The sequence below is a fragment of the Lagopus muta genome, chromosome 6, assembly GCF_023343835.1.
Source record: "Lagopus muta isolate bLagMut1 chromosome 6, bLagMut1 primary, whole genome shotgun sequence".
Lineage (NCBI taxonomy): Eukaryota > Metazoa > Chordata > Aves > Galliformes > Phasianidae > Lagopus > Lagopus muta.
Window position 1 is genome coordinate 48,220,888 of NC_064438.1, and position 27,632 is coordinate 48,248,519.

The 27,632-nt window shown below is 44.1% G+C and overlaps 1 protein-coding gene across 3 annotated transcripts in view; it reads left to right on the forward strand.

Moving 5' to 3' along the window:
* Nucleotides 1-1,066: 1,066 nt before the first annotated feature.
* Nucleotides 1,067-27,632, forward strand: part of EVL (Enah/Vasp-like) — a 127,503-nt gene continuing 100,937 nt past the window's right edge. The window contains exon 1 of one of the 3 annotated variants that reach the window (XM_048948050.1): nt 1,067-1,199. In XM_048948050.1, the coding sequence (XP_048804007.1) occupies nt 1,195-1,199 (5 nt within the window). In that variant the 5' untranslated portion in view covers nt 1,067-1,194. Of the gene's footprint in view, nt 1,200-21,252; nt 21,463-21,702; nt 21,924-27,632 lie in introns of those variants that run through there. The other 2 variants (XM_048948051.1, XM_048948048.1) reach the window with 2 other exon arrangements.

The following is a 27,632-nucleotide window of genomic DNA, read 5'->3' on the forward strand; positions in this document are numbered from 1 at the left end:
TCCCTGGAGGTGCCCAAGGCCAGGCTGCACGGGGCCCTGGGTGGCCTGAGCTGGTGGGGGGCAGCCAGCCCACGGCAGGGCTTGGCACTGAATGATCTTCAAAGTATTTTTCAACCTAAAGCCAGTCTACAGTTCTATGATCTTTGATACCCACCTGGTGCTTGCTGTGGGATTATCTGTGATTACATGATTGTTGGATGGATTTGTTATATGTCCAAATGGGGTGACACCTGAACTGGGAGCTGGACTCAGTGATCCTTTTGGGTTCCCTCCAACTTGGGATAGTCTATGATTCTGTGGGAGACACCAAGACACCATCAGCACATTTCCTTTTAAAGAGCCTCTGCCCTCTCAAGAAGTAACACTGACATTTCAGGGATCTACATATGAAAAACATGAGAAACAGCTGCAGTATTTGGTGCCCCGTTGTGCCAGGTCCTCGTGGAAACGATGGCGACAGGTTGACACTTGGACAAGATGATCTTGGAGATCCCTTCCAACCTTAACGATTGCACAGTTCTACGCAATACAGAGGGTAGTGCTTTCAACATCATCTTTTTCTAGTTGATGGTGTATGAAAAGGGGCAAAGAGAGGCGATGAGGGTCGGGGGAGCACCCCGCTGCGTACCCGCGGGGACGCTGCTGCCACGAACGGCCGCGGTGCCGGCAGGAGGAGCGGGGTGCGTGGGAAGGTGGGTGCGGGACAGAGGCGTCTGACAGCCAGCCGGGAGGGCGTGGGGAGCAAGCGGGCAGGGCGCGGGCTCCGACAGCACCGCTTCTTGCGGTACTAACTGGAAATACGATTTCTGCCGTTCCTGCCATCCACACAAATTCCGCGCTGGAAGGGCGGCTCTCGGGTCTCCCGCTGCAGCCGGCGCCGGTTCGGGCGCTCCCATCTCTCGGCACCCATCCGTGGGGCCCGGCCGCCGGCGGAGGCTGCGCGGGGCGGGGCGGCCCCGCCGCGCGTGGGAGCGGGGCGGGAGGCGGCGGCGGCGGCTTTGTCCTGCCCACACGCGCTCACTCACACGCAGCGCAGCCGGGCGGGAGCCGGCAACATGGCCGGGCCGGCGGAGGGGCTGCCCGCCGCCGCGCTGCCCGGGTAGCGCCGCGGGGCCCGGCGCTGCGAGTGGGGCGGCGCCCGGAGGAGTCCCCGCTCCACGCCGTCCCCGGGCCCCGGCAGCCGCCGCCGGGAAGATGAGGTGAGCGCGGCGGGGACGGGGGGCGAGGCGGAGGGGCGGCGTAGCGGCGCGGCGCTTCTCGGTCCTTCGCCGCGTGGGCAACGCGAGCGGACGGCGGCGTTTTTGGCACGTTTGGCCGCCGCCGCCTCCGTCCGTCGGACGGATCACCTCGGAGGGGATCTCCGCTTAGTGCCCGTATCCTGGGGCACGGCCTCTGGCACGGCGCCCTCGGGGACGGCGGAGCGGCGTAGGTCAGCTGCGAGCCGCAGTTCCCCTTTCCGAGGTCGGTCGGTCCATTGTGTCTCTGGAAAGCAGCAATCCACCGATTTCCTCCGGCTGGAGAACTGCCTGTGGAAGGAAGAGCCGTTTGTTTTGGTCCCCGCTCTCCCCAGCCCGTCTCTGCCCTCGGTAATTCCGGAGTTGGCTGCACGTCTCGCAGCGACCCAGCCCCGATCCCGCTCCTAATCCCAGTGATTCTTTCCACTTAATTATTATCTTTACGAAGGTCATACCGCTCTGGGAAACCTTAGTAACAGCTGCTCTGCTGTGGTGCACGATCCCTCAATTGCAAGGTTTGCTTTGCTCCTGGAGGTGCACTGAATGCTGACAGCCTCTGCCTGCATTTAGGGCTCCATTTACACCTAAGGCTATCACCAGGTGCAAGCATCGATTTGTTTGGCTTAGTTTCCTTCTTTTGCTTAAAATCGTGTTGCTGGGGAGATCCAAGAAGCGCGTGAGCCTGAGGTGTGATGTAAACATTGTCCTGGAGCTCCGTGCAAAGGTATTCCTTCACCTGGCCGGCTGGCGGTGCTGCTCAGAGGCCTCCAACGAGGTGGGTCACCAAGTGCAGGGTTGGCAGTGAAGTTGTCCCCTGCTGCCTCCCTCTCGATCAGCAGCGTTGGCAGGGCTGCTGTGTGCAAAGAGCACCGTCTCTGGAGGTGTTCAGGAAAAGGGCAGATGTGGCACTGAGGGCTGTGGTTAGCAGGCATGGTGGGGATGGGCTGATAGTTGAACTTGGTGATCTTAGTGGTTGCTTTCAACCTTCATGATTCTAGATTTTATGAGTACAGACTGCGTGTTGGAGGACTATAATGCTCTCCGTCAGAGGAGGTGTGAGCTGTGGGGCACACAGGAGCGGAGAAGAGGCCTGACTCCACTGCAGCTGGGATGATTGGGGTGTTCCTCGGGCTGGACCAGGCTCTAAAATTAATCTAAAAGCCCCTGGCAGGCTGCACAATCATTTAAAACCTTAAAACATTTGCCTAGCTGTGTTTTATTTATACCGCATTTTGTGGTGAATAGATGCCCTTTGCTGTCCCTTGCACAATTGTGCTTATGGGATGCTTGCCATTTGTAAGTATGGATTTCCATTTATGTCTTGATAATTTCTTTTGGTCATCGTTTCAAAGATACAAATATGTATAAGGGGGATACGCCACCGGCCTTAGGAACAGAACAGGATGTAATAGATATTCTATCTCAGAAGTGATTTAGGACTCCTGGGTGGAAAATGCTCTAGTGCAGAGATGTTATTACTTCATAGTGTATGAAAATACTGCTGTAGTAAGTAAGTATTGCGTGAATGACTTATGTTCACTCTTACAAGACACAGAATTAGCTCATATTTGAGAAGATGTCTCTAAATGTAACTGTATATGAAAAATCCTCCCTGTCTCTTTCCTGTGATGAGGGTGATTGTTGGTTGGCTGTACGTGGTATGGTCCTATATTCATGGCATAAACTTGTTTGAGCAACAGGAACCATGTATTCGTCATTCTTCTTAAACCTCTTGTTTTGGATGTCAAGAAGCAAAGATTTTGGTGTGATAAGCACAAAGCAGAAGAGTATTTTGCTTTCTTCCACATTTCCTGTTCATTGAAGTGTTGGTAACTCCAGAGTTTGGCCAGAGCTTTTTATTTGCTTGGATGCTAATTGGGGCTATATGTATGCAGCTTTGTTTTCTATCTTTTCTTTTATTTTTTTACTATTTCCTTCTGTTTGCCTCTGTAACAAATGAGACAGGACATGTTGTTTCTGTCCATAATGTCGCCAGAATTGAGGTTACTGACCTTACTGGGTCTCCCTGTAGGGAAGTTGTAGCATCCCCCGAGGTGGATAATAAACTCAAATGGTTCATAAAGTGTCCTTTAACACTTGTTAATTGATTTCCAAGCTGGGGCAGTTTGGTACTTAGCTAATTTTTATTTCCCTCTGTCCAGCTCAGGGACTTTAGAAACAGTCTGGTTGTTTTCTGACTGCTGCCCTTTGCATGGCTCTATATGTTGTCACACAGTGCCTTATAGGGGCTTGGTGGCTCTCTGAGCCACATCCATGCTGTGCAGCTCTACTCAAATCACTGCATGAGAAACCTCCCGGCTTCGCTGTCATCATGTCAGCAAAATCCCAAGCACAGACAGCGTGCTCCTGGTGGAAAGCTGCTTCTGTAGCACTGCTGGGGTCTTTGGGGAGTGGTTGGCTGTGGCGGGGGGCAAGCCCATTCATTCCGTGTTCATTCCCTGTTTTCTGAAGTCTTTAGGATTCATGTAATGGTGAAGTCAAGGCTGAACGCAGGTCTCTAAGCAAGGGTGTGCATGTCTGTTCAGCTCAGGGCTGGGGCTTTATGCACTGTTTCACTTCTGTGCTTTTCTGGCTCACTCAGACTCTGTTATGCATCAGACACCCTAATGCAGAGCAGCTCTGTTAGAAGTGTATTGTGATTAAAGGTGTCTGCATATTCCTTCTTTGTACTTAGCTGCTTGCTTTTGACAGTGTCCTACTGCTCTCTTTGTAAGTATTTAATTTTTTATTTTTTAAGGAATCCACAGAATATTAAAAAAAAAAAGAATAAAAAAAGCACTCTCACCTTGCAGATTAGCAGTTTTGTGATTTCTTTCCTTTTTTTTTTCTTTTTTCCTTTTTTTTTTTTTTTTTTTCCTTGCTATCCATCATAGTTTCTCTCAATTCTGGGCACCGTGTGAGATGAGTAATATCAAATCTCTTTAGCAAAGATAAAACTGCTGCCGAAGTGAAATGAGTCCTGACTAATGTTCAGTGCTAATAATTACAGAACTAAAATAAAGGAAATTAAATGAGCTATGGATTTTCTGTAGCTGAGAAGTTCAGTGTAGATATGTTTCTTTGCTGAATCTGCATCTGAATCTCAGGGTTTTTATTTACACTTAAAAAAAATATAAAAATCTAAGGTCATGTTCTGGTGGTGTCCTTCATTGCAGAGGATGGGCAGTGCACACTGCTGTTGTTCCTACAGGAGGGTGCAGAGTTTTGGGACATATGCTTTGCTTACTTCATGGTCATTTCAGAACACTTGGGATCCATCGTCCTTTCCCACTTGCTCTTTTCCTCAGCCCTGTTTCTCAGCAGCACCAGGGGAGGTAGCCGTGCCCCTGCTCCTCTATCTCATCCTTCTCCCTTAGGCAGGTTTCACGTGCAGCCACCTCCCCAAGACTTCCATCTCATCTGCTTTATGATCTAATGCGTTGTAATGAGGGGAAGTGACTGAGAGACGTGCTGGGGTGGCTCGGCAGTGATGGGTCCCCAGGGAAGCACAGCAGCTCATGGCCATGCATGGGCTTATCCACCTTGCTCCTGGCACACCAGTGGTGTGCTGTCTGGTGCCTGGGAGGTGTTTCCAGCTGTAGGAAGTGACGTAACCTGGTGGTTCATCCTGCACACCAAAGTAACTGGCAGTTCTCCCAGTGACAGCTCCGTGGCCATGGGTATGCTTGCACATCTCCCAGTGATGCTCAAAGTGTGGCTCAGACTGGGCTGTGACTGTGTGAAACTGAAAACAGAAATTGAAAACATTTCCACCCCTCCCCATCCCCATCCCCCCCTGTCATTTCTGGAATATTTACCAACATAGAACTTTTCTTCCCATGAGACTTTTGCATTGCGGCAAACACAAAGAATGGCAGTGACAGTCTTTTCAAGAGGATTCTTGAATTCAGAGATATCAAAGCTTTAACAATATCTATTATTATTATTGTTTTTTAATCGCAGAAAACAGGCTGGGAAAGTCCCTACCAAAAATTGGAGATTAGAAACCTCCTTCTCATTTCTGATTGACAGTAATGCCATTCTGCAGCATCACAGATTTGGAGCACAAATCTTACGAGTGGCTGAAGGAGCTGAGATTGTTCAGCCTGGAGGAGGCTCAGTGGAGATTCTTTACAAATGCATGAAAAGAGGTTGTAGTGAGGTGGAGGTTGGCCTCTGCTCCCAGGTAACAGCAATAGGGTGAGATGTAAAAGCCTTAAATTGCACCAGGGAAGGTTCAGGTTGGATGTTAGGGAAAATTTCTCCTCAGAAAGAGTGGTAACGAGTACAGGCTGCACGAGGAGCTGGTTGAGTCACCATCCCTGGAGGTATTCAAGAAGAGGGTAGATGTGGTATTTTGGGCAATGGTTTAGTGGGCAATATTAGTGGTAAGAGGATGGTTGGACTAGGTGATCTCAGAAGTCTTTTCCAACCTTAATGATTCTATGATGGTGATGGATAAAGCATTACATTTCACAGGGTATTTCACAATCATTGAGTGAGAGAGAGATATGGGGGTCAGAAAGCTCTGATTTGCCTTCCAAAAGTAGGCTTCAAGGCCTGATGTTTGCTTCAAGTTCAGCTTTGGCTTGTGTGTGTGCTGTGGTTTCTCTCACCCCTAGCTGTGTCAAGTTGGCCATTTGAGGTTCAGTGGGGTGATCCTGACCAAGAAGTCCTTGCATACAAACACAGAAGGTAGCTCACATCTTCCATATACACCAGGTGTATACAGGATGGGAAGCCAAGGCACCACCAGAAGTTCTTGTTGGCTTTCACTAAGGTGACAGTCTTGCTGTTCCACAAATTCTTTAGCCCAGACTCCCCAGTGCTTGCATTACAAACCCTATAGCAGGCTGGCAACATGAAGGAACACTTTCTAACTACCAACCACACTTCCAGTTCAGACAAAATACTGCCCACCTGAGTTCGTGGTGGAGGGTTTTATTTCTCAGTTAGCCATGCTGATGGCCTTGAAGTCACCACCTTTTAGGTGAGCAATTCATTTCTCAGGCAGTAGGTGTCATTCCTGCAACTTGAGATCTCAGTGTTCTCTCTTTCTTTGGCTCGAAGAGGTGGTGAGAAGGATAGACATGTTTTGCTGTGATTTACTTAAGCTATGTAGTGCAGCTCAGCTTAACGTCGTGCTGTGATTGCAAGGGTGCTGTAGGATGCTGTGGGTGCTGCAGCATGAGGATGTGAAAGTTTGGGTCTGGCCAGCAGGTGATTTGGGCCAGGCCCAGGCTGGGAGCTTGGCTGTGGTGAGCCCTTGGTGTAGATGCACCATGCTTCCCTGGCTACTCTGTGGCTGCTGTATCTCTTAACCTTTGGGCTTCCTTTGTTTAATCTGCTGCAGGATGACAATGCTTACCTGAAGGGGAGTTAAGAAGGTTAACTAGTTAGGTCTCCTTTTAGGGCAGGATTTAAGGATATGCCTAAACCTGATCCTGTTGAAGTTCTTGGTTTGCTAGAATGGAGATTTCTGTTTGGAAAGCATTTCAGAGGACAAAGAGCGTATTTATCCTAATCAGTAAGCATTACAGCAAGCTTCCTTGTGTTCTCCATATTGCTGTCTGTTCCTTTCTCCTTTTTATTTTCTTTTCCCATCATTCGCTGCTGCTGCTGCTTAGTGAGTGCTGCTTCCTCCCAGTGCCTCCATGCTTTATCCCTCCTTACTAAGCCACTCCCTCAGTAATGAGGGGATCTAGAAAATACACTGAAATGGTATTAGCTGGAAGTAGGCCCATGGTCTCTGTAATCCGTTTAATTGCATGCTTCATCCTTTTTTTCCTTAGCCGCGCACAAACCAGAATATCGGCTGCAGGGATGCTGCATGTGTGTAATGTTTGCATGTGCTCCCCCATGTGCAGCAGCAACTGCTGAGGCTGTTGAATTCTCAGCACAAAAGGTTAGCTTAAATAAGTAAATACAAGTGAAGAAGCTGTAGCTGGAAATAAATCTGCTACATGTCTGCTGGATGACCAGGAGCATGACTTCAGCACTGAGCAGACCAGCGTTACTCAACTTGTGGTTTGTGGTCCAGAGGACATCAAAAGAGTTCAAAAAATTCCTTCAAAAGTCTTTAAAATTGGAAACAAGGAAGTTAAAATCAAACACACATGTATGTATTCTCACACAGCTTGTCCATATACATCTCTGCCCATTAGCTCTTTACTGCTGTCATTACCAGTTAAAATGTTTTTAATAGTAAAACCATCATTTTACTAAACTGCTCTGTTTTGTCTGTTGCTCTTGTTCCCACCTGCCAAACAGTTCTGGAATTTGAGATAATCTGTGAATTCCTTTTTGAAACGGATTTATGATTTAAAATGAGAGAAATACGGGGCTAGCATATTTTGACATAATGAGGTAACTCTAATATTCTGACTTTATCATGAATTAGTGTTGAGTGCTGCAATACATTTGCGTGCTAATCTTTCTATTAAATAACTAAATACACTGTCTAGGTAAATCTTAGTCAATTTTAGATCCCACAGCTGTTACATTAAGAAGTAAGGGTTTTGAGTCATCCCAATAAAGCAGCTTGCTGTTTTCAGGTGATTAATTTATTTGACTAATTAGGTTAATGAAAGAGAGAGCATGGGCTTACATATTTATTTTACCTATACACCTAATAACATGTCTTTTCGCTCTCCCTGTTAGTTGGTTGGCTAGCCTGGTGTTGAGGGCTATTTGTGAATTAATGGAATACAGAGTTACATCCTTCAGTTTGGCTCCAGTACTCCCTATGTTTTCCATTAGAGGAGTTCATTGCAGTGCTACTTTGTCAGCTGCTACTGATGGGATCCGTGACTCATGGCACAGTCTTGTGCCTCCACGAGTAACCCAGTGCTGGGATGGATGCTCTCTATGTAGAGTAGCTATAGTGAAAGAATAGGATTTTGAGTGCCTTCCCACCTCCCACACCGTAGGCTGCTGCTGCAGCATGACTGCTCCTCGGGAAAGGGCTTGCATGCATTCTTGACCTTATTACTGGCAGCAGCATCCTTGATGTCTGTGAACGTAATGACCATGGTGGTAAGACCAGTGACCGTAATAAATTTAAGTATGTGTGCAATATTGGCAGAGCTGAGGCCTAATGGAGCAGTGAGGGCTGGCTGCTTCAGCTGAGGGCAGAGCTCAGCAGGAGAAATTCTTTAGCTGTAGGAAGGAAGTGCAGAGCTACCCGATTCCTGCCTGCTGTAAGTCCTTGTGAGGACTGGGGCTGGTGGAGCACTGTGGTGAGGCTGCTCCTTTCCTTTTGGGAGTTCAAATGGATAAATGGAAGTGAGAAGTGAACGAAAAGATGGGCAGAACTGCTTCAGTGGTGCATTTAGGGTAACTGAGAAGTTCACTTACACGTCTGTGCGTGTAGCAAGGGGCCCATGTCTTGGCCCCAGGGAGTGCTCCGTGCTTTGTGGTCTGCAGGATGTTGCCCAAGGGCCTGGTGTCCCTTCTATCCTGAGTTGCTAAGCAAAAATAGTGCCAGAACTGCGTGACTGCAGCCCTCTGCAATCTCAAAAACCCTGAGCCAGCACACTATTTTAAAATTTCATGGCATTCAATATGAGAGTGTTGCAGAAATAGCAAAGAGGAGACTGAGCCAGGCAGCACACTGGGGAGGATGGAAACAAGTATAAAAGAGCAATGATTGCCCACAAGGGCATGTCTCAGGCCTGCTGGGAGGTATGCAGGTGAGTGCCGTTCCTGCATCGTGCATTCAGCTGTCACCACTGGTCTTCCATCTGAATGCAGTAGGATTATAATCTAATATCAATTTCCATCTCCAATTTCCCCAACACACGTGTCAATATGATAGTCCCGAACTGCAGTTCAGCTTCACAGATGGTACCTGCATTGCAGAAAATGTTAGACGACTCGTGCCCTAGATATGACAGAGTGCATTTGTGTACACAGCTGTGTATGCAGGAAAATCACTTTCATGATAAAAAATGGAGTCACATAACAGGAACATGAAGTTTGGTGGATACAGGGGTGTCTTTGTAAGCACTGGAACAGGATAATCAGAATAAAATCTTACCACTGTGAATAGATACGACAAGTGGCTTTGATGTATCTGCCTAAAGAAGTTGGCTTTTATTGTTATGTTGTTATTTTATTGAAAACAACTCTGGTGGCTGCTATGTCTAAAGTGAGCAACGCTTCAAATATTGTAGTGACCTGCTGTTAAAAAAATAAGCACATCAAATGTCACAGCTTCCTTGAGGATTGCTTCAGGTTTCTTCAGGACATGCATTGCTAAGTGGCCCATTAGCAGCTGTTCAGCTGTTGCAAACGAAGGAAGATCCAGAGGTGAGGACTTGCAAGGTCTGGCTTATTGCAGCCCCTGCACTCCAGATGAGTGTTAAGAAAGATGGGAAGACAGGAAAGCCATCATGGGGAGTGAGCATGCGTAACCTCAAGTTGTTGATGTTAGCCTCAAGCACTTCTTTCCTGGGACTGACTTCACTGACAGCTAAAAAGTGTTGATTCTGTGGGATGTTTCCCAGCATCTCTGCTACTCTGTGTTGTCTCTTCCTATTCCAAAGTTCTCTGCAGGAAGACATGAAGGAAAAGTAGTCTAAATCACTTAAAATGGGAGTTTAGAGTAAATTAGGTAAACTACATTACAGCATTGTATATATTCTCAGATTCAACGTTCAAGTGACCTTAATTTGATTAAGCTTAATTCATATCAAAGTAAATTATACTAAGTATGAAATAGGGTTGATTTAATTAATAATGAGTGTGTCTGCAGAGATCTAATGTAGTTTGATTCATTTGGGAATGTTAATTCAGATTAGCGTTCTAGAGCTTTCTCTTGTAAATAAACCCTACAAGACAGTTCACTAGATATGGCTAAGCAGGTGTGATGGTGAGTTGGCTGCCCTTGGCTCCAGAAGGACTTTCCCACCTCTCTCCTTCTGTGTGATTTCACCATCATTTGGTTGTGGGATTTCTTGTTAAACTCTTAATCCAGCCAGAGAAAAATCCAACAGCATTCTGTTGAATTAGTCAAATTTATGACCTGTTACATTGCTGCATGGTGCTCCACAGTATAAAGGCAGGCTATGAATGTGTGATCAAAGTGAATAGGGCTGGGACTTATTTGGCTGCTGCCTTGCATCTGTGCTTTCTGCATGAGTCTTCCCTCTTTGGGCAGAATTTCTATGCTGGAGTTTCACTGCCTGTTGTGTTACATTGCACATGGACTAGAAGTCATATATATTGCTAGCATGGCTTAAAATCAGATACAAGTAAGTTTGATTTACTCAGCATTTAGGTAGCACTGTCAGGTATTACCTGGCTCTGACTTGTACCTTTGGCTTTTTCAATCCTTTGTGCCTATGTGGTGCATGAACTTTCTGAATACCCATCACCTAAACAGTTTGTACTTTCAGTACACACAAACTCTACTCACCCACTTGCTTAATGCTTTCTTTCTTGTTTTTCGTTTTTCTTTTTTGTCTATATGACTTAAAGCTCTGTGATTATACCATATGATTACTACAGGATGGACATGCTATGCTTACAAAGATAAGATGACAAAAATGGCCAAGATATGCAAATTGTTGTGAGGGTGTTGTATGGGAACTGCTGAGTCATGGACTGAACCACTGATTGATCACCTGGGGAAAAAATCCAGCTCAGCCCTGAGAGCACAGGTGAAGGCAATTCACCTGCAGTGCTGTGCTGCAAGTATAAATGAAGTAACAGAACTGAAGCACCGAGCTGAAACTATTGAATTGGCTTCAGGAGAAAAATGGTTTTAAAATATTATGTAGGTATAGCGAAGTTGATCTAATTTCATTGCTTACTTATTTATTTATTTATTTATTTATTTATTTATTTATTTATTTTCCTCTGAAAATGAGAAAAGCAGTGCTTGAAAAATAGAGGAATGTTATTTTGAACATGAACCCTACCTGCAATGCAGAAGTTCCTGGAATATGGGACTGTAGACTACTGTGCTTCAAAAGTCCCTTGAAATCTGTCCCCAGTGTATGGGGAAATGCTGGCTGTCCATGTCAGCATCTTCACACCTGCTAGCTTGGGCTCACAAAGGGGATGACTCCAAGCTAGTGGCTGAATGGATGCTGTTTGTCTCTGGAAGCTTCCTGTGATAATTTGGCTCATTCTCTCTGCAAACCAGGCTTTGCAACCACTGAGTTATGCCCGTCTCATCCTGTTTTAATATCAGCACATCCAGTCACATAAACAACGTGCTTCTTCATGAGACGATGAAAATCAATGAGGCTTTGAAAAGACATGCTCTATAAAGTCACGGCCTTATTTGGGAAGTTGCAAGAAGCTCGGCTGTCACAAGAGAATATTTTGGCTCTGTGACAGTTTCCTTTATACGGTTCTTCAGCAAGGAATCTCCTGTGTTTGTACAATGATAACTTGCAAGTGTTGCATGCCTTTTTTTCATCCCTGGGAATACTGGCAGGAGGAGAACCCAATGTGTTGGTCAAAGGAGAATGGATGCCCCTTTGGACCCTCCTCTGGCCAGAAGGATATGGAAAAAAAAGGTTTTCAAAGGTAAATTGAAAAACGGGAAGTATTTTAGAATTCCTCAGCAGATTCACATGTGTTTTTATTACAGTTACAACTAAATACCCATTTTTTCCATTACTTGTGGAGAACTAGCATTGGTTTATGTAAGTGTGGGATTGTTTAGGAATGGCTTGATCTGCCCTTTTTCCCTTACATTTCTTGGGAACATTTCCTTTATGTGAGTGACTCCTTTGGAACTGTGGTGGGATAAAAGAGGCTATTTTATAAATAACAAATTGAAGGGAGGGCATCAGAAACAACCGTGTTAGATATAATTTTGTGGGAAAAATGTGAGAGCAGACAGGAGAGTGTCATAGGAGAATTCTGAAATGGTTTCATGGAATTGTTGAAATTGGAAGGGCCTTTAGAGGATATCCACTCCAACTCTCATATAGTGATGCCCACAGCTAGATCAGGTTGTCCAGAGTCCCATCCAGCCTGACCTTGAGTGTCTCCAGAGTCAGGGCATCCATCACGTCTCTGGGCAACCTGTGCCATTGCCTCACCACCCTTAAGTAGCCAAAAGATAAAGAGGGATTAGAAAAGGAAATTGTGATTATAAGCTAAAAATCACTCTGGCTGTTACTGAATCCTTGTCTATATTAAAAAGCAGTGGAATACAAAAATATTGCAGAAACTTAAGCTGTGCAATTTAGTGAAGCTGAGGGAAGAGGACCTCCAGGGCGGTGTTGGAGACCTGGAGCACAAAAATGAGCAATGCCATGTGGATCTGTCTTGACACTCGTACCCTCAAGCACCAATAATAATAGTTTTTGGAGAAGCTGAACAGCCAAGGAACAGAGGGTAGTTGTGGAATTAGAACCTATTGTTGGGATTTTACATCCCACAATGAGTAGAAAGCATCCATCTCCTCAGGTTGTTGTATCCTCTTCTCCACCTCTCCTCACTAGGTTTTCTTTGACCTTTTCTTCCCATTCCTGTGCATACATCTCATATATTATATGAGGAGCATATCATACACATACATCTCAGTCTATTTCTGGGCTTTACCCACCTCCGTTCTGTTTCAGAGGTGAGAAGCAGTTGTACATGCTGACATCTTTTCCCATCCCTGCACCACTGCAGCACTGAAGGATGCAATTACTGAGTGCTGTCTCTCCTTGGAGAGAAGCAAGTGGAGGGGTGCTGGACCTGGAACTGATGCAGCCCATGGGTCCAACATTGCTTGTGCTTCCCATACGTTAGTGCTACTTGATAATTCTGGTGGCACATCAAGTAGTGCTTGCCTAGAGCACCCTGAGGTAGCAGAGAGAAGAGTGATGGAGCCCATAGATAAGAAAGTAGGATTCTTACAACTCAAGAGAGCTATTTGAAGCATATATGAGGAATGTGAGGCTGAAAAGAGCAGGTGTTATGTTAGGCTGATCTGCAGTTCTCTGAGATACAAATGTGAGTTGAAAATGTGGAATAATAATGAATGATGCATGACAGTAGCTGGAAATTAAGAAGGAATTAAGGGGAGTAAGTTTCAGATGACACTTTAATTTTTGTGATAGTCTTGTGATGGTCTGTCTGTGCATGAGTCTCAGGAATCCATCTGCAGAGCCTTGACGCTTCTGTCTCCACTTCTAATGCCTGTTTCCTCTTTCAAGGACACGCTGACTGCTCTGTGGTTTCATTCATTTGTAATTAGCTAAGCCAGGAGTTGATTTGGATTTTTATCTTTGACCATTTTCTTCAGGACGTCATTTGTACTTGGAAAGAGCAGTGTATGTCATGTTAGAGGATAGCTCACCTCACTTTACCTTCGAAGATAACACAAGTAAGATTTGTCTCATGAATAAATGATTCTTGAAGATACGTGTCAGTAGTCAAAACTGGTTGGAGAGTATTCAAGTGAGGTATGAGTGGCAGATGGCCAAGGCTCGTGGGAGCCCAGAGCCCAGGGGGATATTTGGTTTTAGGCTACCCCAAGCAATGCCAGGCAGGACAGCAGTGAAGCAGCACAGCATTTCATCAGTGAGAACATGGGGAGAAAAAAGCTTTCATTTGCTGCAGCTCACTCTAAGTTTGGTGAACAGCCCATTTGGCATTGGTAAGCATGGCAGTGGGTGCAATGCTAACCTTGATTCATGGCACTGTAGAGCAAGTTGTAGTAGGTGCTCCTTCCTTGGCAGTAAAAAGACTACCTGCAACAATATTGCAGGTAGTTGATCACAGCTGTGCTGTCTAAGCAGGTTTTTTTTGTTTGTTTTTTGTTTTGTTTTTTTTTTTTGAGCCAGAGTGAGAAAATGGGGTCATTAAGTTGAGAAATGGTAGACCATACAGATCCAGCCAGCTGTGATATCTTCTGGCTGCAAAATGTGTTTCTGCGGTCATGCTGGAGAGTGGCCAGGGCTTGGACACTGGGCAGGATTGGTTTGGTTTGTCAAAGGCCTACAGCACAGGGCTAGAAGCTGGCAGAGGTCCTGAAGCAAGCCTCCAGATCATATTACATAGCTCACAGGAAAATTAGGAGAGAGATGGAAAATTCTTGGTGTGGAAGGTAAAGGAAGGTGCCCCAAAAGCCCCCAAATGGGGGTTGTGTTATTGTTTTGCTTCTTTATGGGTATTAGTGCTTGTCCTTATGTTAGGAAACTGAATTTCATCCCCACTAGTACTGGAAACTGGAGAATGGATGATATTCAGATGATGTCCTGAAAGCTGCCCAGCTGATGGATTGTGAGAAGGCTATGTGAGCTGCTATGCTGATTTTGTAATTTACATGCACTTAACTCTGAAGTGTAACATGCTGCTTATGTAAAAAAGATATTTTTGTGCTAAGTTTGACACCTCCTTTAATTAAAGTGTCAAACCTAATAATGTTTCACTGGAGAGTACCCCTCTCTCTTCAAGATGTCCTGCAGGAGCAGCCAGGATCAGGAGCTCTGATATTTCTCAGGTCCTTAAATAGATGAGGCATTTTTTTCAATTTTCACTTTCTTTGTGTGAAGAACAAAAAAGGGCATTCCTGATCTGTCTCCTGTGTTTTAGAATATAACTTCGGCACCTGTAACTCTCCTCCCTGCATTATAGGGAGAAGGTAGAATGAAGTCTTAAAGTTGTAGACTAGTTGAATTTCCTACATTTCAAATTGTGCCCATTGCTTCTAGTCCTGTGGCTCAGCACAGAGTCTCACTCTGTTTTCTTTACACCCCTGCCAATTTTTTATAGACATGGATGAGTTTGTGAGGATGTGATGGCAGACGTCAAAAATCTTCTGTCGTCAAGACTTGTGGGTTCAAGGGAGGCTGGAACTGGACCGATATGATGTCCTAACTTCTCCCCAAGAGGTGCTCTGTTGGTATCCCACAGCCAGCATGTCTCACCAGCCAGTAAAATAATATGGCCTAGTGTGTGAAACTGCTTGTGAGTGCCATTCTGAAGCCTTGGAGCAATCCAAACTTTCGTATGTGCTCATAGAAGTGAGTAATCTGAAATTGCCACAGTATAAGTCTGGTGCTACTGTCAGAAGCTGTTTCTGAACAAAGAGTTCCTCTGTATATAATGAATAATTCCCTCACATGTTTATTCTAACATCTTTTGCATCAGCTACCAGGGCAAGAAAAATTCACTACTTTTTCTCTTTTTTGTTGTTTTTGACCTGTTATGAACATGCAACCTCATTTTGAAGAGGGAAACGCTAGGACTTTACTGTTTTGTTATGGAAGAGGGAGCAATACTGACCTTGATGTGATAGCAATACAGCTAAATCTTGGCAAATTCTTTACCTCATGATGGATAATCCATATATGTCTTGGATGAAGGTCTGGGTCATGATCAGATCTGAGCTTTGATGTGTCTGTAAAATCCTCGTAAGCCAGTAGCTCCCAAAGCCTTGGCACTGTGGTCTGATGGTGAAGAGAGCTTGCTCAACAGATTCATTGTGCCAATGGAGTTTTCTCTGCAGCAGTGTGGTTGCTGTTACAGTTCTGCTTCTATTCTCCAAATGTTAGCCTTGATTTTTCTGCTACTGCTTCTTACCATCTTTCTAGAGACTGCAGAGGTATAAAAAGGCTCAGTTGTGAACAGCTGCTCTCTTTGAATGTTTACCAAAGCTGTCAAGTAAACTCTGGTATTTTCCATGCAAGTACAACTTCTGTCCTGCCAGTGTACTTAATGATGAGTCTGAAAGTCAGTAGATGTTAATATCCTCAACTGTGGGTGGGAAGTTGCCTAGTTCATGGCAGATACCTTTGGCTGCAAACACGCTAGTATATAATTAAAATGCTTTTAAGATCTGGAACATTTTCTTCCTTCAAAAAAGCAAGAAGTCAGTGTGGTTTTGGTGGTATATGAATAGCTGTATTTGTGTCTAAAGTGCACACTTCCACATTTGTTTATACACACTTCCAGGTTAGTTTATATACAATGTATACCCTACACATAAGTGTCAAACGGTTTATTGTCAGTCTGTGCTTTCAGGAGCCCAGTAGCTTATTCAGAGAATATATAAATATCAGTGGACATTTTCCATATCCACTGATGTTTTATTTGATAGTGGTGATGATGCATGTCTAGTCTCATCCTCCTGCTCCTCTTTTCCCACTTAATCCCTCAAAACTTGGAGAAAGTTGACTAATTACAGCTAGCTTGAAGGAAGATTCAAACTGGAAGCCCATGGCTCCAGTTAATTTTCTCTGAGAGTCCTTTATGTCTTCTGCTCAATGTTTAAAAAGATTAAGATGCTCATCAGCAAACGTGTGTCAGGAGTAAGATGCTGTGGTTGTCAGGTGAATACTGAGGTAGCATAACTTGTAATTGCTGAGGCAACTTTTGTGTGCAGTATGATTCAAATTAATCTCTTCTGAATTGAAAAAGCTGTTGTTGATAGTTGCTTATCTAGGGATAAATAAAATATTACTTCCTTTCATTTCAAATTCATGCAGCCTCATGCCTTTTCTTGGAAGAGATTTTGCATGGTTTTAAATCATTTTACATAAGCAGGCAGAAATTCAGGCGCGAATGCTCAACTCTTAGTCATATCAACTAAGATTTGCATACTGTACAGGGTGAATCTTAGTTTCTTTGGATATTTGGTGGTATGACCATATTTCTTCTTTTACTAATTTGACATTTATCTCAAATATGCTTGTCTTCTGCTGTCTGTCTTGTCTATTTAAACTGCTAGGGACCTTTTCAATATTCAGCTTTATATAGCAATCAGAACCACACAGTTCTAAATTGGACTGGATATTTTAGGTACCATTGAAGTGACTGATAGCTCAGAAATTCGTATGCAGGTTTTAGTTTTCGTTCAGACCGTCTCAGTTCTGTTGGAGTGCAGATTGTCATGTGGTGTTATACCCAAGGGCTGATTAGAAACTCAGTAAGAATCCCATTCTCTCTGATTCACTACAGTGCACCTTCGCTTGAGCTCCAGAGCAAAGCAGATGGGGCTGTGTTTGGGAAAACTTTCCGTTTCAGCATTGTGCTGCATGCTTGTCTGCACCTGGTACAGAGTATCTGTTCATGAAAATGATATGTGGTACTCCCAAAGTGATAAGAGTAAAGCTGTGGGAGATCAACGTGGGAAAAACCTGACGCTGGCTGTGCTGTGGCCGGGCCGAGGCTCTCAGTTTGCAAAGCACAAAGTGTACTGGGGCCAAATCTGGGAGGGGGAAGTTTGCTGTGCAAATGTTCACTTGTGGTTATATTTAAAGTTATATGAATGTGGACACAGGGGTTTTTTAAGCAGGCTAACTTCTTGAAATCAAATTTTGGTGATCAAAATGAAGACTACAGATGAAAATGAGCAGTCAGAAATGTAGATGAGAAGACTATTCTTGTGCAGCAAAATTGATGTTAAGTTTTAAGGCAGCATGTAATAGAAATCCAATGGATGAAAAGAGGGGGAAAAAAAAGTTCATTTCCTCTCCGCCCTTTCCTTTAGCAGCTGAAGGTTTGAGTCAATACTCCAATATTGAATATACCATTGTTCAGAAGAGTTTAGGGTACTCTAATTATTTCTGCTATTTTCTCAGTACCTGAACGAACTTAGCCATTCCTTCTTCTGTTTCAATAATCCTTTTAAATCTTATTTTCTTAAGCCTGGGAAAGACTTCTGAACTCAGAGGACATCCCATTGAGAGGAGATTTTTCAGCATTTTTTGAGATGCTCTCTGTGATTTCTGTATCTTCTACTTTCCAGAAGCGCTGGAGCTATTGTGAATGTATATTGATTACATATGCTCCTGTTGGTTCATTCTGCTTCTCCTTTCACCTTCTATTTTCTTCCTCATGAATTGAATTTTTAAATAGGTTTTATTTTTTCTTGAATGGTCTAAATGTCACTTCAGCATAATGATAATACAGGCTTAATGGCAGAAGTCTGCTATGTTAGTAGCTTTTCCCTTTCTTCAGCAATTTCTTGCCGTCAAATTTCTAAAAAATTATACCTTTCTTCAGGTATAAATAGTTATCTCGTTAAAATATCTCAGTTTGTGATCAGATAATGTCACCTAGCATTTGGCTTTGGTGGAAGCTCAGGACAATGGACCAAGAGTGATGCAACTGAGATACTGAGCACCAGTGGTACAAGCTGCTATTTTTGCAGAAACGAAGCTCTTTTGCAGGCTATCAGCACAAGGCTTTTGTGTGCCACTTTAAGCAGTAGCTAGATCCAGAAATTTCACCGTTGTCTTTATGCCTTGTTCTGGTTTGTCTATTTGTACCTTTTGCTTCTTTGTCAAGCTTTCATCAGAGGTTACCATTTCTCTTACCCTCTCTCTTGTTTGTTAAAACAAGACTTAAACCCACATGTTGTTTTCCAGGACTTGCAAAGCTGCTTCAATGGGAACCATCATTGCTACATCTGCCTGGCAATACTTTGGGAAGTGGGATGGGAGTACCTCAGTTCCCATTCCTTTAACTGCTCGCCCCATCCCTCCCCAGCTATAATTAGAGTTATTTTCCTTTTCCAAGACATAATTAAATTTTGTGTTATTGTGGACATTTTTCATCAGAGGTTGGACTGATTTTACAGCCTGGTAGGGGTAGTAAACAGTTTTCTTGTAAAAGGTTTTTTTGTTGCTGTTATTTCTGTCTGCTTCTAGACACTTGAAATCTGTTTTAGAGCATGAGAAATTGCAACCTTCTTTGCTAAGAAGTCATAAGGAGATATTGCAATCCCATTTTTATTTATTTATTTTGCCATCCATGAGTTCATGAGGCTTTAGAAAGTCCCTGTGATCTCTGTTAGGTAATGTCACGCTGATCCTCATTCGTGTGGACAAAGTGACACGATCGTCTCAGATCTTCCAGCCTTATTTGGGAATCCTACAAATCTATTAACCAGAAATGGCACTTCTGGTTATCTTACAGGATAGGAACCCTGCTCTTGCTGTCTGTAATGCTACAAATGGTTGTGAAATCGCTGGCTAAAAAAAAATGAAGTTAAAAAAAGTTATCCCAGTGGAACCTTTTCAGCAGCTGACCTCTGCTTTGAAAGCTTCTGGAGTGTGTTTGCCTTTGAGCACAGTGAGCTCATTGACAAGGGAAGCCATCGCTTCAACAGTTGACTATTTATTTGCATAGTGGCTCTTGCAGAAATTGCAAGACCAGGCAGTGTTTTTGTAAACTCTGTTTCAAAGAGAATGGATACTTAGGGGAAGCTGTACGCTATAATTGCTGTTAGTTGTGTAGAAAGGTTTTTATTTTGGCTAGCGTAATAAATAAACACTAACACTTAAAGTGAAAAACAGCCCTGTTTTCCACTTGAATTCAAGTCAGGGTGAGGTTGGGGTGAACAAGAAAACCAAAGTTCAGGCTTTCCTTATCCAGCTGGGTGGGATCTTGGCTAACTCTGACTGTGAAGGTAAAATCCTGTTTCCTCCATGTCAGAGGCAGGGCACTACCTTGCACAAGGCTCTTGGGCACGGTGTTCAGAAAGCATATGTGTTGTGAAGTACATCCTAAATATGCAAGATGACTTTCCTTAGAGGTTGTGTCCTTTGTGGTAGTTTTAATGTCTTATTAGGTTATAAGCAGAAGTACCTACTTTGCAGTTCCCCCCTTTCTGGATACCTATAGAATAATTCATTTGCATCAGATGGTGTGACTGCATGTGTTTTTGTGCTCCAACAGTGTGCCCTGATTATCATTTAATACTATCACATTTGTTTAAAAGGAAATAAAACCAAGCCCAAGGTCATTACTGCATATATATACCACAGCCCAAATAAATTCAGACTGTTTCCAGTGGTGATTCTTTGCCAAGAGTGCCTTTTCCTATTGCTCCAGCCCCTTCTGTCTACTTTATCAGCACCATGGGTTCAGATGCTGATGAGGTGTGTCATGTAGGGGAGCCGACAGAGGGGAGGGGAATCAACTCTTTGAAAGGGTTGATATGTGTAGGATGAGGGGAAATGGTTTTAAGTTGAGAGAGGGGAGATTTAGGTTGGGCATCAGGGGGAAATTCTTTACCCAGAGAGTGGTACTGGAACAGGCTGCCCAGAGAGGCTGTGGATGCCCTGTCCTTGGAGGCGTTCAAGGCCAGGTTGGATGGGGCCCTGGGCAGCCTGGTTTAGCATTAAATGTGGAGGTGGCCCTGCATGTGGGAGGGGGGTTGGAGGTTCATGATCCTTGAGGTCCCTTCCAACCCTGGCCATTCTGTGATTCTGTCACAGGTTGCTGCTTTGTGGTGACATTGCCGCCTGTGTTCTACCATTCTCAGAATCCCATAGCTTGGTGGGACAACTGCTGTCCTCAAGCAGGGTGACTGGAGGCTCTTTAAGAGTTGTGGTTGGGTCTGGGTGGGTGTTTCATACATCAACCAAACCCCTCTGTGTGAGAATGTTTTCTTGTACTGGGAATGAGCCGTAGCTATAAAGGGGAAGGAAAAAGAGGTGGGAGTAGCCCAGAGGCACTGCCTGCTCTTGCATTTCCCAGGCAGTGCCTCACCATCTTTCCCTCCCAAGTACGAAGTGGTTTTCCCAGAATCTGCCTCTCCATCATTTCCAGTGCTCCCCTCCCTTAGCCTGCTCTCCAGCCAGCAGCCCATTCCCTTTCTGCCTGGCCCAACCTGGCATCCTTAAATCTTGGCTCCCTTACAGAGATGCAGAGGTTTACCCTAGTGTGCACAACGGCATGACAAAATCTTTCTGCATCCCTCCTAACGTATCGCTGTGTCTGTTTGGGGCTGCTGAGGTCTCCCCATGCATAAGGACCCATGCAATCCAAAGCCAGCAGAATGGACCGTGCTCGGGGCAGTGGGCACAGGCTGCACCCCGAGCCCTGGTCCCCTGCACTGGGAGCCTTACTGCTCTGTTGCCGTGGAGATTGCGTGTGCTGTTGCTAGGCAGCTGGAGCATCTTCCTTCGCCTACCGCAATGCCACGAAATCCTGAACTTTCCTCACTCCCCTTGCCCTTCCTCTGCCTGGCAGAGATGGCTCTTAGCCAGCTTCATTCCATGGCACGGCGGTGGGCTGTGAGTGTTAACCCTGCAGAACAAGAAAAGCCCACGTGGCAGTGCAAATGGCACTGACGGCAATGAATTCAGGGCTGAAGGAGTTAAACTGGTTGGGGATAGACTACAGAGGAAATGATTACTAGTAGATAAACTCCTTTAAAATGTTCTGGCTTTCATGGAAGGGGAGGTTGGTGGCTGCAGCCTTTTGTTGCATCATTGGTGGTTTATATGAATAAAAGCACAGAATAAAATATCACTACAAGGTAAGAAAATCGGCTTGAATGGGCCTGATTAATCTCTTGGGTTACGATATATATTTAGTTTTCTGTCGTCCTCTGCTTGTGTTTACTGATTTTGATGTGGCATGCGGATGATAATTTAGCCTGTCATGTACAGTATTTGACTTATTTGGCTTGAATAATAAAGATATCAGCCTGTATTCTTGGAGTATACTGCATTAATCAGACTTGCAGGAATGATCACATGGTACTCTATCGCCTTTCCCTGTTAGCTGCTGCTTGTCAGCAGCTGGCTGAGCTGTAGGCTGCAGGCCAGTATCTGCATACCCTTTCTCTTCAGAATATTTCAAATATTCTGTCTCATCGTTATGCATTTTGCTGCAGTTTGACAAACTAAATGGTTTTCCTGCACGTAAAGAAGATTATTTTTAAATTTCAGAGCATTTGTGTAGTTACTAGGCCATGTATGCATTTGAAGAATTCAGGTAGGCTCTCTGTTTTATACATCAGTGTGCTCGGTTTTTGTTCTCACCAGGTTTTTGCTGTGTAATGTCAGTCAGCTCTACAGTTAGTTCTTCAATGTGCGAATGTTTCTTGCGTTTTAAACCTTTACCCTGTGCATGGGGAGAAGTGCTTGAAGGGTAAGATGCAGGTAACGGTAGCTAACCGCATGATGAAGTGCAAAGCTGAGTAATTGAATGTATCGTGCACAGATTTCATAGCCGTGCAGCCAGGAGCAGCAAGTGCAGTGCAGTTATAAATATAAACCAGAAACTGTTCTGTTTAAAAGGGTCTTTGCTATTTTTGGTTCCTGAGAATCTGACAGATGCTCCTTTGAGATAAAATCCTGATTGTGATAGAGAAAATTGATGCTTGGACTGTATACAGGATTATATTTTATGCTGCTGCAGAGTATACGTGTCTGTTTGTCATAATCTTGTAGTTGCAGAATTTCATATGAATTTTGTTTAAAATAAAGATATGGTTGAATTTGTTTGGTTTCATGTTTGCAAACATTTGAGCAATGGGGTTTGTTAGAGTATGAAATTAGCACCTTTTATTTGTTATTGGTTTTGCTCAGCATTGCTTTGCCCCCCCCCCATCTCCAATATAACTCCGTGCTTAGGCAAGTATTGAGGTCTCTTAAAACTGTAACAAGTATTTGAAGGCATGAAACAGAATTTCTCCAGAAATTGATTATTTTTTCTGCAGTAAAACATTATTGGACTAAAAAAAAAATAAAAATAAAAAATCTGTTTTCTAGTTGCAAGGTAAGGAGTGTCATTCTTTTTTTCTTTTTTAATTTGTTTGGCTCAGTGTGTTCTCATAACTTGTGTTGTAAAATTTCTGGGTAAGATGGTGTCAGTGTTGTAGCAGCATTAGGGATCATCTCATTATACGTTGGTGTGACTGAATATCATCATCATCATGTGTCACATTCTATTCAGTTTTGAAAAGAGATTGTTTGACCACGTACGTAACTAGATAAGAGGATGGTTTGTCTTTGTATATACAAAGAACACTCTATACCAAATATTTTAAAATTAAACTTGCTAGCATCAAACAATATATTATTAATATTACTTCTGTCTTTTGTTAGATCATTTAATATATTGGCAATTTCCCTTTTTTTTGTATTTTACTGATCAGTTCTTTGTGGAAGTGAGTAGTGTCAAAAGCAGTAGAAGTAATTGCAGGAACCTCTGAGGTGTTCTGATTCCATCCATAAATGCTGAGGGGAGAGGCTCGTGGAGCATGCTTCTGTTGTGAGATGCAGTGTGATGCTGAGTGAAAAGATTTTACTGGAAAACCAGATAATGCTGTGTAACTGCAGTTGTCATAGGGCTGTCAGGAGATGGTTGAAAGCTTGACATCACTGATTGTTGGCAATAAATTAAGCTACAAATGGGCTCCAAACTTACTGTGCCACTTACTATGCCCACAGTTATTTGTGTTTCATCCAATTGATCCTTTTCTTAACAGAGTGGAACTCTCAATAAATCTACCCCTGGGAGGGGAGTGGGAAGGATGTTATTTTTAAAAATTCTGTTTTAAAAGCCTCAGCTGTCTTTCAGTGTTGTTCCTACACATCTCATGCCAGGAAGACACCTACTTTTATGACAAGAATGGTCAAATGCCAATTGCACACCCATTAGGCTTATTAAATTACTTGTCTTCTCTTAGACTTGCTTTGAAAACAGTGTTAACATTTAATGTGCAGAATGCTGGACCTTTTCTTTTTAATCTTTCACACTGTTAAGGCTGTGGTTTCTGTATAGCAGCATTTAAATGGCATTTGTTTTATTTGGCATTTCAGTGGTGTTTTGTTAAGGTTGTGTTTGCATGTTGATGGGTTTTTTATGGTATGATTATTCCCATGCCCGTGGCTACATTATGCTTCGATGGGATCAAAGCATATCTTGAAAGATAAAGAAAAACAAGGTTGGTCAAGTTGAGCAGTGGGGTGGAAGTCTCTCTCCATGCTCATGGATGCAAAGCTGGTGGATCAGTAGATGGCACTCTTCTCTGGGCTAATGGCCCCTTGTGCTTGGAAGATCCTTGCATTTTACTGGTGACATTTTCCCCTATGGACGAACTATAAACTTACCCTCACGTACCCTGCCCAGCAGCCTGACTGGGACCTGCAAATGGGTACTTGCAGAAGCACACTTGCCTGCATCCCTCAGTGCACCCACCCAGTCAGGGTAACTAAGCGTCCAGGGCTGGGGAGATGGCCACCCATGTATGTCTGCCTACCCATGGGAGCCTAAATCTATATGTCACAGAACCATAGGCTCAGAATTGCTTGGGTTGGAAGGGAACTTGAAGAACAGTTGCAATCCCCAGCCATGGGCGGAGACATTTCCCACCAGCTGAGGGCCACATCCAGCCTGGCTTTGGGCACCTTCAGGGTTGGGGCACCCACAGCTTTCTGGGCAGCAGTGCCAGCATCTCGCCACCCTTGGAGTGAAAATTACCTCTGAACATTTAACCTAAATCTCCCCGCTTTTAGTTTAAGACTGTTTCCTATTGCCATCAGATCATGTAAGAAGTTGATTTCCCTCATGTTTATAAGCTCCTTTTAAGTACTGGAAGGCTTCAATGAGGTCTCTTCGGAACCTTCTCTTCTCCAAGCTGAACAAGCCCAACTCTCTCAGCCTTTCTTCACAGGAAAGGTGCTTCAGTTCTCTAATCATCTTAGTGGCCACCTCCACCTCTTCCATAAGCTGGGGGCTCCAGGCCTGAATGCAGTACTCCAGATGGGGGCCGCAGGAAGGCTGAGCAAAGCGGGATAATGCCCATTGCCCTGTTGGCCGCTGCTCTTGATGCAGCCCAGGGTACAGTTGGCCTTCTGGGCTGGGTCTCAAAAAGCCATAGGATTGGATGGGTAGTGGGGCTTTTGGTACCCCAGCGCAAGAGATGCCTTCTCAGTCTGTCTGTCCAGTATTTCCCAGCAATTTCAGTTTGATGCAGCATTCTTCAGTTCCTGGCTAAATGGTGCTGGAGTATTTGTGCTGAGTGTTAAGCAGCCACTGGTTTTCTCCGCAGGAAAGTCCCATGTGAACGGATGGAATAACCCCAGTGTGCTGCTTGTGAAAGCCCTCTAGGATGGAGTGTTGCCCCTGTGGTTGCTGTTGAATGAACAGGGACTTAAGCCTTGGAGAAAAAAAGGGAGTAAATCCACTTAATGACCTTGTAGCTCCTTGTAACAGTAAAGATGGGTTTATCTGGCTCTTGGGAAGTGCCTAATAGCTCCAGAAAAACTGCAATTGATTTTGAAGTGAGGGTGAAAGGAGCAAAGCTGGTTCTTGGTTTGTGGAGGCAGCTGGATTGTGCAAGATACCAGTTGCATCCTTGCATCCATTTCCATGCTGAGTTTCTGTGCTGTCTTTGCAGAGCCCCAAGCCTGGCATATGTTTTGCTTATGACTGGAGATAACACTGCTCACTAGCCGTGTTTTTATCATCTCCTGCTGACTCCAACTGAAGTTGTAATAGGTCTTTGCCTGTGAAGCCAAAAGGAGGTGTTGCCCACTTGGCCACAAGTTGTACTTTTCTCAATTGTACTCTGTCCAGGTTCAGCTCTTTAGCAGCAGAACACAAATGCAATTTTTTTCTTTTGTTGCCATGCCTTAATCTTTGTGAGATATTACTTGGTATTCTTTGCAGTGAGCCACTGTCTGTCTATTTCTGATACACCGCCCACCACAGCATCGCAGTATTTTTAACTGCATCTTCTATTCCCCCATCCACTGAGCAAACCTGAGAATGCTACAAAAAAGGAAAGTGAGGCTTTCGATGTAGCTGGCTATGAGCAGAGGAAGCAAAATCTGCTGATGCAAAGTCAAAATGAACATAAAGCATTTCAGTGCCATAATTCTGCCTTTCCACAGTGAGTACAGAACCTTTAACCTGATGATCCCCAAAGAGGCAGCAGCACTCGGGTGGTAACTCCCAGGGGGTAAAACTCAGAGCCAGGAGGCTTCTCCTTTCCCCTGCCCCAGAGAACTAGCAAAACCATTTATAGAAATGAAAAAAGGCTGCTGCTCTGAAGGATTGCAGGCCTTTCTTCTGTGCCTTTTCCTGCTGAACACTGCAAAAAAGGAGGCTGCTTGAATAGCCCTAATTTTTGGAAGTGCAGCTGTAGTCGGAGGAGTCAAGCAACTTTTTGAAGCTGTAGGTGAAGCACTCAAAAAGATTTACTTGTGTCACCAATTGTTCCTTAAAGGAAATAAGGTCTGCAAGAAATATGACCATATTGATGAACAAGAAGCAGCAGGAGACTGGCCAAAGGAGATTTCAGCTGCTACAAAAGTGTGGCTTTGTGGAGAAGGGTGATGGGGGTTGCAGCACTATGGAGGGGTGAAACAAATCATAGTCGCAAGTCAGCAACTCTGACCTCCAGCTGAGATGGTGCAGACAGGGAAAAGCGCACCAAATAGTGCAGTTAGTCTTTTCTGTCAGGAGTGTGGAAGAATCAGGGCATAACTGTTACTGAAGTCAAAAGGCATTAAACGTGATGGTGCAAACAAGTTTAAAATGGAGAAAATCCAGGGATAGTGCTTGGGCAGCATGTAATTGCTTGCAGTGTCTCAGCTCCTGCTACCCTGCATTGCTGAACTTACTGCATGCAGTGCCATGTTCAACATATCCAGTGGGGACTTAATAAACAACCACCAATGTGGTTGTTGTGAACCTAAAAGCTGAAAGAAGACAGTTCAGCTTTACCAGCCAAGGGAAACTGCAGGCTTGCTGCATTGCCACTTGCTCAGCAAGCAGACCTCCAGCAAACTAGCTACTAGTGTGCATTTATTTTGTCCTTGTGCCAGTGCAGCAAAATTGAATGCAAAACTTAACAAAAATACATCATTGGGACAGAGGCTTTTGATTACACACAGAGACTGGTGTGTTGTTCATGTTGTGCATGTGAATATTCCATATGATGCAACTCACCAGGGAAAATACACATGCCCAGAGGGTTACAGCTGTAAGATCTGTAATGCTCTTTTGCATCTTTCTTCATGTGAGCGTTCACACCTAAGTTTGTGACAAGGATGCCAAATTAAAAAAGAAAAAAGAACCAGTCAGGATTATTCCGTTTTTGTGCGTGAAGGTAATTGCCTGAAATTTGCCCTTTGTTAGTCAGAATTGATTTTAGATACTTGATTTTTGGACAGTTGTTATTTATCCACACAAGGCAAAAGCCCTGAGGAAATGTTGCTTCTTTACACAGCAGATTGAATCAAATGTTTTTGCTGACATATTTTTCCCTGTGACAACTGACTTTGCAGTTGCCATGTATTTCCTTGGTTCAACACTGATACATTTGAAGAGGAGAGGAATACTTCTAAGGAAGTATTACAAGAATTCTGTTGCTGGGAATGACAATAAGCATATACTATTCTCATAATTTATTGGGTTGGAGGAGCTTCAGAGTGTACGGTAGGAGGTAAATTCCAGATGCATCAAAATCAAATTGTGTGGGACGTGTGTGTAGTCCCAAAGCATGGGGCTGTCTAGGGAAGAATGCTGTGCTCCTGTCTTGTCTCCAGTCCAACCACGCAACCCATGGGGCAGTTTAGTGCCAAACACCTGGCTGGGTCACTCACCATCTACTGCAATGTAAAGCATCTGCAAGAACAAGAAATTTTCTCTCTGCTCCCTTTGCCAGGTAGATGTGACAACCTGGTATTT